Source organism: Mustela lutreola, chromosome 11, assembly GCF_030435805.1.
Source record: "Mustela lutreola isolate mMusLut2 chromosome 11, mMusLut2.pri, whole genome shotgun sequence".
Lineage (NCBI taxonomy): Eukaryota > Metazoa > Chordata > Mammalia > Carnivora > Mustelidae > Mustela > Mustela lutreola.
This window is the reverse complement of record NC_081300.1, coordinates 60,256,113-60,270,898: the sequence shown is the minus strand read 5'-3', so window position 1 is coordinate 60,270,898 and position 14,786 is coordinate 60,256,113. Positions and strand designations below refer to the sequence as shown.

General features: G+C 46.4%; 1 protein-coding gene across 3 annotated transcripts in view; it reads right to left on the bottom strand.

Annotated features, from left to right (window-relative positions):
• GNAL (G protein subunit alpha L) overlaps nt 1-14,786 on the bottom strand; it is a 145,267-nt gene that overhangs the window by 6,781 nt on the left and 123,700 nt on the right. For all 3 annotated transcript variants that reach the window (XM_059138931.1, XM_059138933.1, XM_059138932.1), the window contains 6 exons: nt 8,452-8,506; nt 6,965-7,038; nt 6,411-6,469; nt 5,742-5,862; nt 3,342-3,472; nt 1,216-1,283 (listed from right to left, as the gene is read on the bottom strand). In XM_059138931.1, coding sequence (XP_058994914.1) covers nt 1,216-1,283; nt 3,342-3,472; nt 5,742-5,862; nt 6,411-6,469; nt 6,965-7,038; nt 8,452-8,506 — 508 coding nt within the window. The remainder of the gene's footprint in view (nt 1-1,215; nt 1,284-3,341; nt 3,473-5,741; nt 5,863-6,410; nt 6,470-6,964; nt 7,039-8,451; nt 8,507-14,786) is intronic.

Below are 14,786 nucleotides of genomic sequence, written 5' to 3'. Positions count from 1 at the left end.
GAGGGGGGAGCCCTGTTTCTAATCTTTACGTGGCTATTGTGCACACTTGGTTACCTTCCAATTCTCATCAGGACAGCATTTTATGGGACACTCTCTATGTGCTTTTCTATTTTATGGTCTTGCAAGATATTCCTCAAAAAGGGACAAACAAATTCACCTTCCTGAAGAGATTCGCCATGAACATGGGCACAGCAAAGGTTCTGACAACGGAGAGACCGGTCTCACTTGATTTACGCGGCATCTCCCTGACCCCTTCACTGCAGGACCCTTCCCCGTGCTACCGCTACCTGTTAACCCCCGGGGAAACACTGTGCGTCAGAACTCACTTCGAGGACTGGATTTTCTTCTCCTTTTTACTTTCACACTCATTATGTGAGGCAGGAGGCCACCCAAAGGGGCTGTGGTGGGAAGAGGGTAGAGAAAAAGGTTCCCCTGGGTCAGGCGGGGCCCGATGTGGAGCGCCCCCACCGCAGACTGGGAGGAAGCTGTCGGGCACTGCTGGGAAAATGTCCTTGGTGTTGTGGCATCTACTACTTTCAATCGAGTAAAAACTCCCAGCAGTTACATGCTGCACTTTATTCAAGAGACTGTGGATGGATGGACGGATGGATGGATGGATGGATGGACGGATAGATGAATAAAGCAAATGCAGCAAAATTTTACCAGTTGGTCACTTTGGGTGAAGAGTATCCAGGAGTTACTTGTATAAGTCTTTTACTTTTTAAAAAAAAATTTTATTAACATATAATGTATTATTTGTTTTGGGGTACCAGTGTGGGAAGTCTTTTACTTCTTAGGTTAGTTTGAAATCATCTCAAAATAAGAAGTTTAAAAAAAGAGAGAGATACTGGAATTTGTCTGCCTGTCTGAATTAGCCTCCTCGTGGTGAATGGAGAAGTCTGTCAAAGGTCTCTTTCGTTTTAGAAAATGCAAAGGAACACAGTCTGGCTCGTCTCCGTGTCATTCCCCGGGACCTTGGGCACAGTGGGAGAAGTGCTCCCTGTTCTTGCTCAGAAGCTGTGTGACCCGAGGTGAGAAGTCCAAACTCTCTGAACTTCGGTATGTTCAGTGGTGAGAGGAAGCAACACCTCCCCTCATCTCTCATAATTTGGGGGGGGGGGAGATTAAGTGAGATCATGAAAGGGTAGATACTATGTAAATTGCAAAGAACACAATAAATAAGGTGGTAGGAAGACAAAGAGCGAAAGTGCTTACCAAAAACAGGTCTCGGATAAAGAACTTAGCCCGGGTCACCTTGGGATCTTCTCCTGCATCTGGTGTTGCTGTGAAAATGACAAGTGGAATTCAGTTTAAATAGCATGAAACAAAGATCCAACTTTAGGGAAAATAGAGGAGGAACTAAAAAGTTGGGCTGCTGCAGACTCATAGCACTAAAAGGCGCCTACAGGAAGGGAAAAAGCTAAAATGTAACTTTATTCCTCCCCTTTAGCTCTGATAAAAGTTTTGTTTTTAGTGGTAGGGGAGGACTCCCACTCAAGTAAAACGAAAGCACGCCACTGGGCACTGACCACAGCTGCCATCCCCTTCAGAGCTCTGGTGAGAAAGAAGGTTCCAGAGCCTGTGGTTTTAGTGGTTGTGCTCATCTGGTCTGCATTCTGTTTCCTTAGCTTTGTTTTAGGGAAGACCTTCCATTTGCTGTTCCTACCACCGACGAAGGGATTTGGATCCCTTCTATGAAATCAGCTGTAGTGACCTGATTCGCCCATGCAGATTTGGAGTTCATGGGATCATTCGATATTTGCTGTGACCCCTGAAATATACTTTCCTTAGAATCTAGGCTTCACTGCATGTTTGCATTACCCTCTTCCTTCTCTGTTGCAACTACTACGATTATATCATTACTCACATGAGCAGGTGATGGGGAGGGCTACAGGTGTGGAATTAGGCTTGACCTGCAGACCTGCCATGCCTGGCCCAGGCAGGTGCCTTGGGTCGGGGCTCGGGCCCTCCTGAGGGGAGGGAGGGGGCAGGGAGAGGAGCACAGGATCCTCGGAGGGTGTGTGTGGGAGGAGCACAGGAGCCATGGAGGGTTGTGGTGGGGAACCCAGCTTGTAATATTTCCTGGCCAGGCCAGGTTTGGCCTCAGCTTGTGGTGAGATTAAATCCATGTTGGTAGGGATCAGAGGTAGGGCTGTGGTTGTGTTTCAGAAAGATTTTGGCAGAAATTCAGAGAATGTTCTGGCAAGCTGAGTGAGCAGTGTAAGGGAGCCTGGGCAGGACGTCGTCTTGACCAGATCCAGAGCTGAGAAGAGGCGAACGAGGGCCAGGACCAAGGTGGAGAGGAGGGAAAGAAGGATGAACACGTCACAGGGGATGCCTGAGTGTTGACTGTCCAGGGTGTGGGCCATGGGGGCCTGGCTACCTGGAGAAGAAAGAAGGCCCGGCTCGCTGGAGGCCATAATCCAGGGTTGAGAGGTCAACGTCCACCCAGCTCTGCTGACTTCTCTTAGACAGGGGACTGGCCCCGAGGCTGGCTGAGGTTAGCTCAAGGATCACCATGGATTTTCTTCACGTCTTACCTGAGTTTCCCTGAGTTTCTAGGACAGTCCCTTTCGTTCTGCTTTATCTAGTTGGGGGTTCAAATTTTTAAGAAGTGGTATCATTTTGCCACAAATAAATCCCTCCTCCAAGGTAGCCCAGAGGGATTTATTTGCAGCAAAATGAACTGAGGAGCAGCAGTGGGAAGGGGGTCTGCCCGGTTCCCGGCCTTCTGGGATTTAGCACTGATAGGCTCCCACCCAGTCCCTGAAGCCAGCGGGTGGTTGACCGCCCTGGTGGTGGTGGCCAAAGTCATCTCTGGGGACAAGAGAGTTAGACGTGGTGGCTGAAAGCGTGGTCTTGGACATGAAGGTTCAGAGGCTGCCTGTCCTGGCAGGCTCCACCTGACTGACCTTGAACAAGCGACACCTTCTCTTAGCTCACTTCCACAGGAAAGCATGCCAATAACAGAAAGGGTTATTCCTAGGGTTACAGTGAGGGTCAAGGTCGATGTAAAGGGCTGACACAGTGCCCAGTTCACGACAGACCCAACCAAAGCACCAGGAGACAGAACTTAATTCAGCCTATGACAGACGCTCCAAAGCGTCCTGTCTCCTATTGCACAGTTTGAATGGAAAGTCAAACCTTGACATTTTTACACATGGAATCCTAAATGGGACATTTTAATACACTAGTACTTTAAGGGAGGGCAGTAGTCCAGAGGACTGGAATTCCCTAAAATCATCGAAACTGTTTGAACTATAGTAATAGGAGTATTAAACAACAACAACAACTGATCAATCAATCCTTTTCCTTAGGAAAAACTAGTTTTGAAATCTTACCATCTTCAGGAACAGTATAATTTGCATACTCTGGGAAATAATCTTCAATTTTTGATTTCCCTGCCAAGACTTTTTCTGCCAGCATATCCTGTTTGTTTAAGAACAAGATGATAGAAATGGTCCGTAACCACCTGAAGAGAGAAATAAACATTCAAAGTTCACATCCGCTAGTATGTGAAAGTACCTGTAACACAGGAGTGACTTGCCGAAAAGAACCGCATTGCCACCTTCCTGATATGTATAGGAATTAGAATTGATATACCAGCCTCATGGACCCCCCACTCCAGCTGCAAGCAACACATTCTTATAATAAGTAAACCTTATTATAAATAAATACTGATAGTTGATGTAGTAGTTCAGTATTTTTTTTTTTTTAAGATTTTATTTATTTATTTGACAGAGAGAGAGAGAGAGATCACAAGTAGGCAGAGAGGCAGGCGGGGGGAAGGGGGAAGCATGCTCCCCACTGAGCAGAGAGCCCCATGCGGGGTCCATCCCAGGACCCTGAGATCATGACCTGAAGGCAGAAGCTTTAATCCACTGAGCCACCTAGGCGCCCCATAGTTCAGTATTTTTGAATTCATCTTTACTGGGAACGTAAATTTACTGTTACCAAAGCTAAGATTTATTTATGGAATAAATACGCCTGGATTTTTGAGTGCAGTTTACTAATAAAGGGTGGGAAAATGAGACGTTGGAGCATTACTAACAACAAGGAAATACATGAGTCATTAGCTAGTCACACCGAATGTAGTTTGTAGCTGGCTCGGTTCTTCCTGTGCTGCGGCTGAGCAGGCTGAGGTTCTCCAAAGGTGGAGCAGGACGTTAGACTTCGGTCAAGACCTTGGCAGTGGACGAGCTAAGGGGAGGAGGGTCTCAGGTACGGGGACCGTGAAGAAAGGGAAGATTCTCTTTTATTAAACAGACATCGAGAACAGGCTCAAGATGAACTCAGTACGTGCCTCAGCAAAGCCTTTTTATTTTTTAATTATTTTTTATTTTTTTTAAGATTTTATTTATTTTGACAGACAGAAATCACAGGGAGGCAGAGAGGCAGAGAGAGAGGAAAGGAAGCAGGCTCCCTGCTGAGCAGAGAGCCCGATGCGGGGCTCGATCCCTGAACCCCGGGATCATGACCTGAGCCGAAGGCAGAGGCTTTAACCCACTGAGCCACCCAGGTGCCCCAGCAAAGCCTTTTTAAATTCCATTATTTCCAAGGAATCAAGCTGATTCCTTATGCCCAGGAATCTTATTATGAAGTAGAAACACAACCCATTTTTCCTCCAAATGGAAATAGCTTTACTGTTCCTTGTTACAAAGAATCCTGGTAAAAATGAATTTGTAGTTATAGAAAAATTCATACATAGGGAAAAATATAATTACTATTAGAGGCAACTATTAGAACTGCTATGTTTTTACTTCCAGGTTTTTTCCTACCTTCAGACATATTTATAAAAACAAGATCATCGTATTTTAAAATCTGCTTTTTCACTTAACAATATTGTGCTCATTTTCTCATGTGTGTATTTATGTATATATAAATATATATAATATATTCACACATATATTATATTCACATATTATACTTTTATGTTTATATATTAAATATGTATATAGGTATATATTATATATGTCAGCAAGTGACATATATATTTGATTAATATAATATATTATATATAACATATATATTGATAGACATATAAATTTTTAATGACTCCAAAGTATTCTTCCGTACATCCAGTATTTCCTGACACTTTCTTTCTCATTGTCTTAATACTATACCGCTGAGAACAGTTGTTGAACACTTTTGATAGAGAAATACTTCTCTGATAAACCAAATGTTTTGCAAGTTCAGCTTAATATTTCCTGTCATCCTTGGCGATATTTCTTCTTAAGTAGTTCAGAAGATACTTTGAAATTTTTTTTGATACTTTGATTTTTAATATTTTTGTGTGTATTGCGTGTGTGTATGCATTTGGTGGGTATTCCCTTCTAAAATAATGACCCCTTCCAACAGTAGCAGTTTCAAACATGATTATGCTGTGCTTCTGACCTGTAGGGGATCTTCTAGAGATGATCTAGTGATGCGTGGGTGGTACTTTCTAAACTTCAAAAACCAAACAAAACCAGTTTTGAACTCTAGATATGATTTTGAGCTTTCAAAGCAGATATTTAAATTTTCTTGACAAATCGGAGCGTCCTCAAAGAACACTCCTCTTATTAAGTGTGTCTATACATGAGATGGACCCAAAGAGGTCCTGCTAACGGTTCTGGATTTATCAGTATGGAAAGAATGAATATATCCGGATTATAAGAATGAAAGTGAGCTGAGTGGTATCTTTGTCACAAAGGAACATTTGCCATTTCCAGAGGCGCAACTGAATTTCTGATTTTTATCACCTGTTGTTCCAGATGCTTTCAAAGAGGTCCAGGGACTCTCGGAGCCTGTTGGTATTGTTATCTTCCCGAATAACCATGTTGTAGCTGCTGCAGGCCGCCACGTAAATGATAGCCGTGACGTCTTCGTGGGAGAAGAGAGAGAAAGGGAAGAGCCTCCGTTAGCCAGAGAGCTACTGTGCGGTCATGACAAAGCCCACGTCCAACCGCTCCTCGTTTTCACCCCGAGATTATGAGAAAGACTTAAAGAAGCATCATGTGTCCAATAGGTGGTTTCCGTGACACACCCGTAGGAGCCCGTGCGAAACGTGAAGCTGGGATGCTTCCATTCCTTTTTTTTAATTTTTATTTTTTAAATATTTTGTTTATTTATTTGACAGAGAGAGACACAGTGAGAGAAGGAACAGAAGCAGGGGGAGTGGGAGAGGGAGAAGCAGGCTTCCCGCCCAGCAGGGAGCCCTATGCGGGGCTCAATCCTAGGACCCAGGAATCATGACCCGAGCCGAAGGCAGATGCTTAACGCCTGAGCCACCCAGGTGCCCCTGGATGCTTTGATTCCTGATGAGATTCACATTTAAGGCATGTAATGGATCGAATTCAAAGCTACTTAAGGGCAGCAGCGGGAATGAGTGTGGGACTCCATAGTTAGTCTTGAGAAAGCAGAGCAATCACCGTTAAAGCACTGGATCCATTTTCTTCTCTCGTCCCTCTGGCCACCCACGTCGAACATGCTGTGGAGGAACACAAGGACACAATCCCGTGAGGTGAGACCCGCTCTGTGTTTCTCCTCTGCCGTGGCTCCTGGCCCGTGGCTCTGCTCCCCGTGTGGCCGGGGCAGACGGCAAGGCCTGCTCTGAGGTTCTGCATCCCTGCCGGGCCCGGGAGTCCACACCTCGCTGTTTCTGGGGGTACAGCGCTCACCCTGCAGTCACCTGGCCGGCTCGGGCCTCTTTTCTCAGGGCGGCCTGCACGGGACACCCTCCTGCCTGAGCGGCTGTTCTGGACCAACCCAAATGCTGCTGGAGTGTCCTCACCTCGGGTGGCCATGGCCCCCACCTTCCTCCCTGCCCTAAACTTACTGCTTCCCCTTTAGGGCCACGGAGTCTGTATGGACGTGTCCAGCAGGGCAGTGAGGCACATCTGGGATGACTGGAGCCCCAGGGCCCATGCGGGGAAGGCTGGACTCCCTGACCCCATGTCTGGGAGGCCTGCTCTCAACGACTTACTGAAAGTTTACTTTGTCCACTTGGAATCGGGTCTCGAAAATTCCTGATGTCAGGACTCTGCATCTGAGAAGGTCCTGAGAACAAGAAGACAAACCAGATGGCATCACTGTTCTTTGGAAGGAAAGCCCTGAACACAACCACAACCATAATAACCAAGTTTCATCCTTCTCTTTTCTCTTCCTTCTTTTTTTTTTTTTTTTTTTAAAGATTTGACTTCTTTATTTGACAGAGACACAGCGAGAGAGGGAACACAGGCAGGGGGAATGGGAGATGGAGAAGCAGGCTTTACACTGAGCAGGGAGCCCGATGTGGGGCTCCATCCCAGGACCTTTAGGATCATGACCTGAGCCCAAGGCAGATGTTTAAAGACTAAGCCAACCAGGCACTCCCCAAGTTTTTCAAATAACCATTTCTTTCAAATGTGCGAGAGACAATAATACTTAAAAAGTCAGATAAATGTTCTGCCCCCACCCCCCGGCTGCCCCCCCCCCCCCCCCCAAGCAGAAAGTTACAGTTAATGTACTGGTTTGGTCTTAGAGACTTAAGAGCTGTACTTTTTCCTTTGGGAATTTAAAAAAAAAAAAAAAAAAGACTTCTGTGCAGGTCCCAGGATGTCCTGTCATAGGCGCGGCTGACCCTGATGGGGCTTCACAGAGCCCTGCACCTTCCAGGACCGCCATCTGCTCCTGGTGCCTGCCGCCGTTTGCGTGAGAAATCAAGGGCTTGATTGCTCTGTGGGGTAATTTTGAGCCCTGGGGTCAGCCTTACAGAGACATGAATTTCAGGGGAGACAGGAGCTCAGGCCTGAGAAGAGAGAGCCTCCAGGAGGGAGGCCCTCCTGGAGGGGACACTGACCCTGGGGGAGTCTCAGAGGAGCAGTTTGAAGGGAGTACCCAGGGAGTACCCAGCTTCTTTGGAGTTCAGTAGCTCTAGAGGAGCCTGGGGGCGGGGCTCCTAAGCTGAGCACTTCAGGGTGATTGAGTCTCTGCAGATGCCTGATGGTCAAGGGTTGGGGGGGGGGCAGGGCAAAGAAGGTTCCTTCTTGCTACTTACAAATGGGCTGCAGGGCGCTATCATCCAGCTCAGCCCAAAGACTGAACTCTGAGTCACACCTGTATATGCGAGCCAGGCCAGGGCTCAAAGCACAATGGGCAGAGGGGACGAAGCTAGAGGAGCAAAGGTGGAGCTCTCTGTGGACAGCTCCAAGAGGACTGGGAACTGCCTGTTCCTATTCCACAAATAAGATTATTTCCATATTGGCAGTTTAGAAATCTGGTAGATTTTAGAGAGCTAAGTCAGGGCCCGAATCACAGGGTATGGTAACTATACCCCATGCACGTGCAGGGGACAGTGGACACAATTGCAGGAAGTGGCTGCTTTACAGATTTCATGCCTTAAGCCATTTACGGATAATCAGTGACTAATAGTGAGAGTTCCCCGAATCTCACCAAGTTCAAGCAGGTGGCTGTGGGCTCTAGCTCACCTACCTGGTCTGTGGGTGTGTAGTCCACCAAACTGACACTGTCGATTCTCTCCAGGAAGCTGAAAAGAAAGCCAACACATGCTCAGAAGTGTTCTTGGGTGGCTTTCTCCTGGGCAGTGGGCCAAGGGGGTGGGATAAGTCACAGCAGCACAGGAGGGCAGGAGCCAGTGGGGGACCTGGGGTAAGTTCTGCTTTTCTTTCTTTCTTTCTTTCTTTCTTTCTTTCTTTCTTTCTTTCTTTCTTTCTTTCTTTCTTTCTTTCTTTCTTTCTCTTTCCTCCTCTCTCTCTCTCTCTATCTCCCTCCGTCCCTCCCTTCTTTCTTTTATCTTTTTTTAACCTCTGCTTTCCATCTTCCCTCTTACCCACAGTTGGGGGTGAGGGGCTATTCAGACATTGGAAAGGGGCACGGGGCCTCTTCTGAGGCTAAGCTAGGAGCAGAAGACCATGTTGCAGTGCAAATACGACACGGGAGCTCAGAGACGTTCCTTTAGCGTAACAAGTTCCTAATAAAGTCCCAGAGTCCTGTGCCTGTGTGTACCCATCACCAGGCTTCATCTGGTGTGGGCACCTGGAGGGACATATGGAAGGAGGGAGACGAGAGTGAAGGGAAAGGAAATCACGTCATATCTGTGCATGGAAGAAGACGTGGACGCAAGGGGCCCCACGGGTGCATGCTCTCCCTTCTCACAGGGAGGCCGCCCTGGCCATCTTAGCTAAAATGGCGCCTTGTCCGTCTCCACCCCAACCTTGATTTACTTTTTGACGTGGCACCTACCGTGGCCTGACACGATTTGCATGTGTTTATTTTACACTTATTATCTATTTCTTCCTCCAAAATGCAAGAACTGCAGGACAAGTCTTCATCCTGTTGGCCCGGGTATCCCCAGCACCTAGCACAGGCCCTGAATCTCTGTTTGTGGAATGAATGTCTGCTCCCCTCGTCCTCCTGCAGCAGGTGGCTGAGAGGCCCAGCCCATAATGGACACTGTGGAGATTTTCAAAGCACAGAAGGACATGGGGACTGGTCAGCTGGTGAGCAAGAACTACTTCTGGAGACAGAGGGGGCAGCAGAGGCTTCAACGGGGAGGAGAGCATATAGGGGAGGGAGGTGTTTGAGGGGCTCCTGATCGGGGGTGAGGCTCCAGCCCTGGGGAGAGTAAATGTGCCCCAGACTAAAGGGACATGGCTGACTTCCTTGCCTGTCCAATTCAGCATGGTTTGGGTTCCTTTATTGAAGTCAAGTGATGGTGGGCCTTCCTCTAACGCTCTAAAGCTTGTGGGCATTTGCACAGGGTAGAAGGGTGTCACTTTCCCATCTCCACATGCTCCCTCCACCAGCCTGCATGGCAGGCCCATGAGATGCTTCCAGCATGGGAAAGAGGGAGGCCAAAGACACATTAAGTTCACCTAATTCCCTTGGCCATTGTATCACCTTCCTCCTGGAGAGCTAAAGAGAGTCCCCAGTGGTCCAGGATGGTGGCCTGGCGCTGGGGTGACATTTTGACCGGTGACATTTCACCTACGCACGCTTGTGCATAAGGGCCAGCATCTTCACAGCCAAAGCCTCCCTTAGAACTGCAACAGAGGTGCCTCCTGGCGCAGGTAAGCCACAAGCAGAATGTTGGAAGAAGCAAGAGGGGGTCTGCCGACGGTAGGGATTTCCTGTCAGAGACAGGAAGCAGCAGGAGGACAGCATCAGGAATGAGGTCATTTCAGCTATGGTGGTGGTGGGCGGGTATGTGATGGCACCGCCCGCCATGGGTGTTGTCAGAGAATCATCTTCTGGAGAAGGATTGCAGAAGGATGGCTGGGTGGCAAGGCTGCAGAGAGGCTAAAGGGACTGTGATCTGCCTGCGGCCTCTCCAGAGTGGCTACCGTGAGTCCTAGTAGGTGCTGCTGTGTGCCTACCAGAATGGGGGTGAACTGGTTGGGGACAAAGCTCGTTCTCAAGGGGGAGGAGTTTGGACAGAGTGCAGACAACCTGGGAGCTGGGGAAAACATGGGAGGCCCCAGGGAGGGTCCGGCTTGCTTGAGGCGTGGTTTGAGAGCCATGGTGTAGTTTGGCTCAGTCGTTGCTGGCCTTCAATTTGGCGGAGTGGAGAGCACCTCCGAAGTACACAGTGAGTTCCTGACCATCTAGCAGAAAAGGGGCAGAAAGACTCTTTTGACAGAGTGAGAGAGTTTACAGCTCCTGGAAAGGGGCTCTGGTCTATAACCCAGACAACCAGGTGGGTCCGGTGGGGAGATGAGCTGCTTCCCTTACATGGCGTGGGCTACACGAATTTGATTCAGAGATGATCTGTGCTCTTGGCAGGAGACCTATAATACTGAATGTGCAATACGGAAACCGATCATCTCCAAATAACTGGGCTAGAAGATTAAACTAAATATGGAACCCTCGGCTATAGTTAGAGTTTAGGAAGCAACTAATTTCAAACAGGATGCAAACAGGGTGAAGGTAGGAGGGTGAATTGATTCAGATGGTAATAACTAGTACAAGTAGAAACAGTGAAACATGGTGAAAAAAACACATCAAAAGTTCTTGATAGATATGATTAGAGACTGCCTTCCAAAGGAAGCGGTGGGAGTACCTCACAGAACACTATTAAAAATAAGAGGCTCAGAGATGCCAATGACAAAGGCAAAGATGTCAAGTTGGTTCCCATCCCTAATCTCCAGGATGGATATTCAAAGTTTCTTCCGGCTCTGATACTTAATGATCTAAGCGAGACCCAAGAGGCATCGATGAACATTTGCAAGGGTCCCTTCCGCATCGTTACTGATACCGAATGGTATTGTGAGTTCATGCATTTCAAATTTGTGCAATGAGAATAAAATATGAAAACTCCCCCCCGAATGTGAATGTGACCCTCTAAGGCATAAAGGAACGAAAGAGAATCTATAGTAGTAGATTTCTGCCAGCTTTTTTGCCTTAGTCTTTGGTTCACTCGGTGCATTTTCCAGCATGTTTTAGAAGTACTTCAAATTGGAGCTCCTAAGATAGTATCTATGAGTTTTAAAAGGGCGTTCTAAATTTTGTAGGCTTACATTTTAAAGGGTTAGTAATGTAAGGACCTATTTAGCCAGCGCGACATCCATCTTGGTTAAATCATTTTGTTGTTGTGCAGTAAAACTTAAACTGACCCTGCCCCCCTCCCCCCAGAGAAACTTACTTAGAAGTAAGTCTGGGAAACCAGTAAAATATGGTCAGCTAGCTCCTAATAACAGAGCCCAGAATACACGGCCAGGTCGACCAGTTCTTGATAACAGAGCCCAGAATACAAGGACGAGTCAGGCCAGGTAGAGACATCCAATCAGTAAGAAACACACATAGTTTTTCCCTAACCACCAAAGAATGTAAACCCCGCTGCTTGGGCGCCAACCTAGAGTACCAATTCTGACCAGACTAATAGGTTAGGTCAAACAGCTACTATAGGGTAAATTGTAATTCAATTGGCCACCTGTGTGTGACCTAACATGACTACAATCTCATTGGCCACCTATGTGTGGCCAGACTTTTGCTCTATAAAAGGGAGTCAGTAATATGGGGAGGGGTCGCCCTCTTCGGAGGCGGCCCTGACGTCAGTCAGTCAATTCTTGAGCCTGGAAGCTGGGGGTGGTTGCTCTCTTTGGAGATGGCCCTGGCCGGTCAGTCTGACTTCTAATGCTTAGCATAGAATAGAGCTTTGCATAACTTTCACCTTGTCTCAGTCACATTCCCCTGGCCGATCAGTCTAACTTCTAATACTTATCATAAAATAAAGCTTTAAATAACTTTTCACTTTGTCTCAGTCTTGTTTTGTTTAATAATGGGCCTAACAGTAAAATTATCTTCTTAAATATGCCACTGCCTCTTTAGTGGAAAAATTAACCAGATAAAAGAATCAACCTTCCTGAGGGTTCACTCACACTAGATACAGAGTTGCAAGATAATACCAAGCTGTAACTATAAAAAATCACCACAGTGATATGGACTCTATAAAAACGTAGTTTAAAAGCAATTTACTTTTGATATTTTGTTGAATTACTTCCTGTTACAGCTGAGGATAGTCATATTTGTAGAAACGTTTTCATTCTTGTCATTTAGATCCCCCTCTGCTGGATACTGGCACAAAACAGCATTCATTGTTTATTTCTCACCTGCTGTCCGCTATCCCACTAAAATGACTCAAAAGTCACAGACTTCTTATAACCAGGGAGTTGATCATGAGGAGGGACCAGGGATCACGAAAAGATGAAAACCATTCTGTTAAATACCTTTAAACTATGAGATCTGAGAAAAAGCACCAACTAAATGTAATTAAAAAGTATCCATGATTATTTTGTTTGTGACAATGTAGCAAGTTGGAACTCTGTCTAAGGTTAATAAGAGACTTCTCTCAGTGTGTTACTGAAATTTACTTCCTAATGCTAATGCACATGATATAAAACTACTGTAGAGGAGAAAAACATCCCTGCAGTGACGAAGTACCAAGCAATTCTGCTGTGCTTGTGGCAGGTTAAGATCCGTGCTACTTAGGGGCGCCTGGGTGGCTCAGTGGGTTAAAGCCTCTGCTTTCGGCTCAGGTCATGGTCTCAGGGTCCTGGGCACGAGCCCCACATCAGGCTTTCTCCTCAGCAGGAAGCCTGCTTCCTCCTCTCTCTCTCTCTGCCTGCCTCTCTGCCTACTTGTGATCTGTCTGTCAAATAAATAAATAAAATCTTAAAAAAAAAAAAAAAAGAAAAAGATCCGTGCTACTTAGAAGGGGGTAGGTGCTCAGACCAGGACCAGCAGCAGCAGCAGCAGCAGCAGCACCTGTAGACCTTGGGGATGGGGATTTACAGTTGAGCCATATCCCCAGGTGGTTCCAAGCTGCAGTTTCCCTGGCGACTCAGGGAGCCCTGTGCACGTTGAAGTTTGCAGAACACCTTTCCTCTGTTTTTCCTGCCACCCTGCTCTAGGCTCTACCTCGCTTCACCTGGATGATACAGCTTCTGATGACTCAAGCTCCTGTTCCCTTCCCTTGGGGTAAAGTTCATATTTTCAACCTGGCCTCCAAGCCATTCCCAACTGGTCAACCTCTTCACTCTTTTTGATGTCTTGACATTGAACAAACCCTGCACTCCTTTCAAATCCCCATATGGCTCGGGGCCTCTCCAATCTTCATGTAATTCCTACTTCTTTTTCTCTGAAGCCCCAGATTCAACCCTATCTCCTGCAAGAAGCCAGTTCTAACCACTAACGACACCGATTCCCTTCTCTATGTAGTTCACGTTCATGATTTGATTAGCGTGGGCTCCTGCCTTATACGGTGACTTACTCCCTTTTCAGAGTCAAGGTATAAAACACAGCATGTGTGTCAAGTGCACTAATCTTAAACGTTCACCTTGATGGCTTTGTAACATTTGTATACACTCATGTCCATTTTTCTCTTTACGTGTATGGTTTATCTGCCTAACTCCTGAGGACTGTTTAAGGCAGAAGTGTGCCTTTTTTTTTTTCCTCTAGAAAGAAGCCCCAGATAGCCAACATCTGATATACTTTAGTCTAAATCTTTTACTGTGTTCATTCTGAATAAAAACTGCTGAATTGTTTGTTCTGCTACTATTCAAGAGGGAGGGGCAGTGTATAAACCTGGAAGACCAGGAGTAAACATTTCAATTTGGGGAAATGCTCTGAAGAAAAAGGACACAGTGCTTCCAAGGAGACATGAGAGCGTGCTGGCTGAGTGCCCACTGCACCCCTTAACCCACTGTTGTCATTAGAGAACTCTAGGCATCACCGTGGTAAGAGCCCCAAGAGAGCTATGCATTCACACCAGGGACATGACCAGGAGCGAGCTGAGCTGGGTACCACACCAAGCCCAGTAATTGTGACAAAGACAGACATCGTTTTACCATCTAGTCGTAGAATAACCTAGGTAAAGGAGGTACATATTTTACTAATGTGTCAGTTGATTAAAAGAAAAAATTGCAGGTGGTTATCATCAGTTTATTCAATGTCCACTGGCTTATAGCTTTTTGCCAATAGTATTGAAGGTCTTGAGCTTTGGATTTTGGTTATAGAAATGCCTCCTACAGAATGGTGTGCATATTACAGAGGAAGCATCTGCTTTATGATGTGAGATTTGTGTGGCTAACTTGAGACTATGTTCAGTTTATCAGGTTATCAAACTGGTGCTTATTTTAGGTGGCTCTTTGCCAAATCAAGGACACAGTGTAGGCAACAAAGTGTACAAGACTCATAGCACACCTCTATCTGAAGGGCACACATATGCATTAACACTTCCAGAAGAAACAGCTTTAGTAAGACTTTTCCAATGGCACATGTATCATCTGAACTAAAATAAATAGTTCATA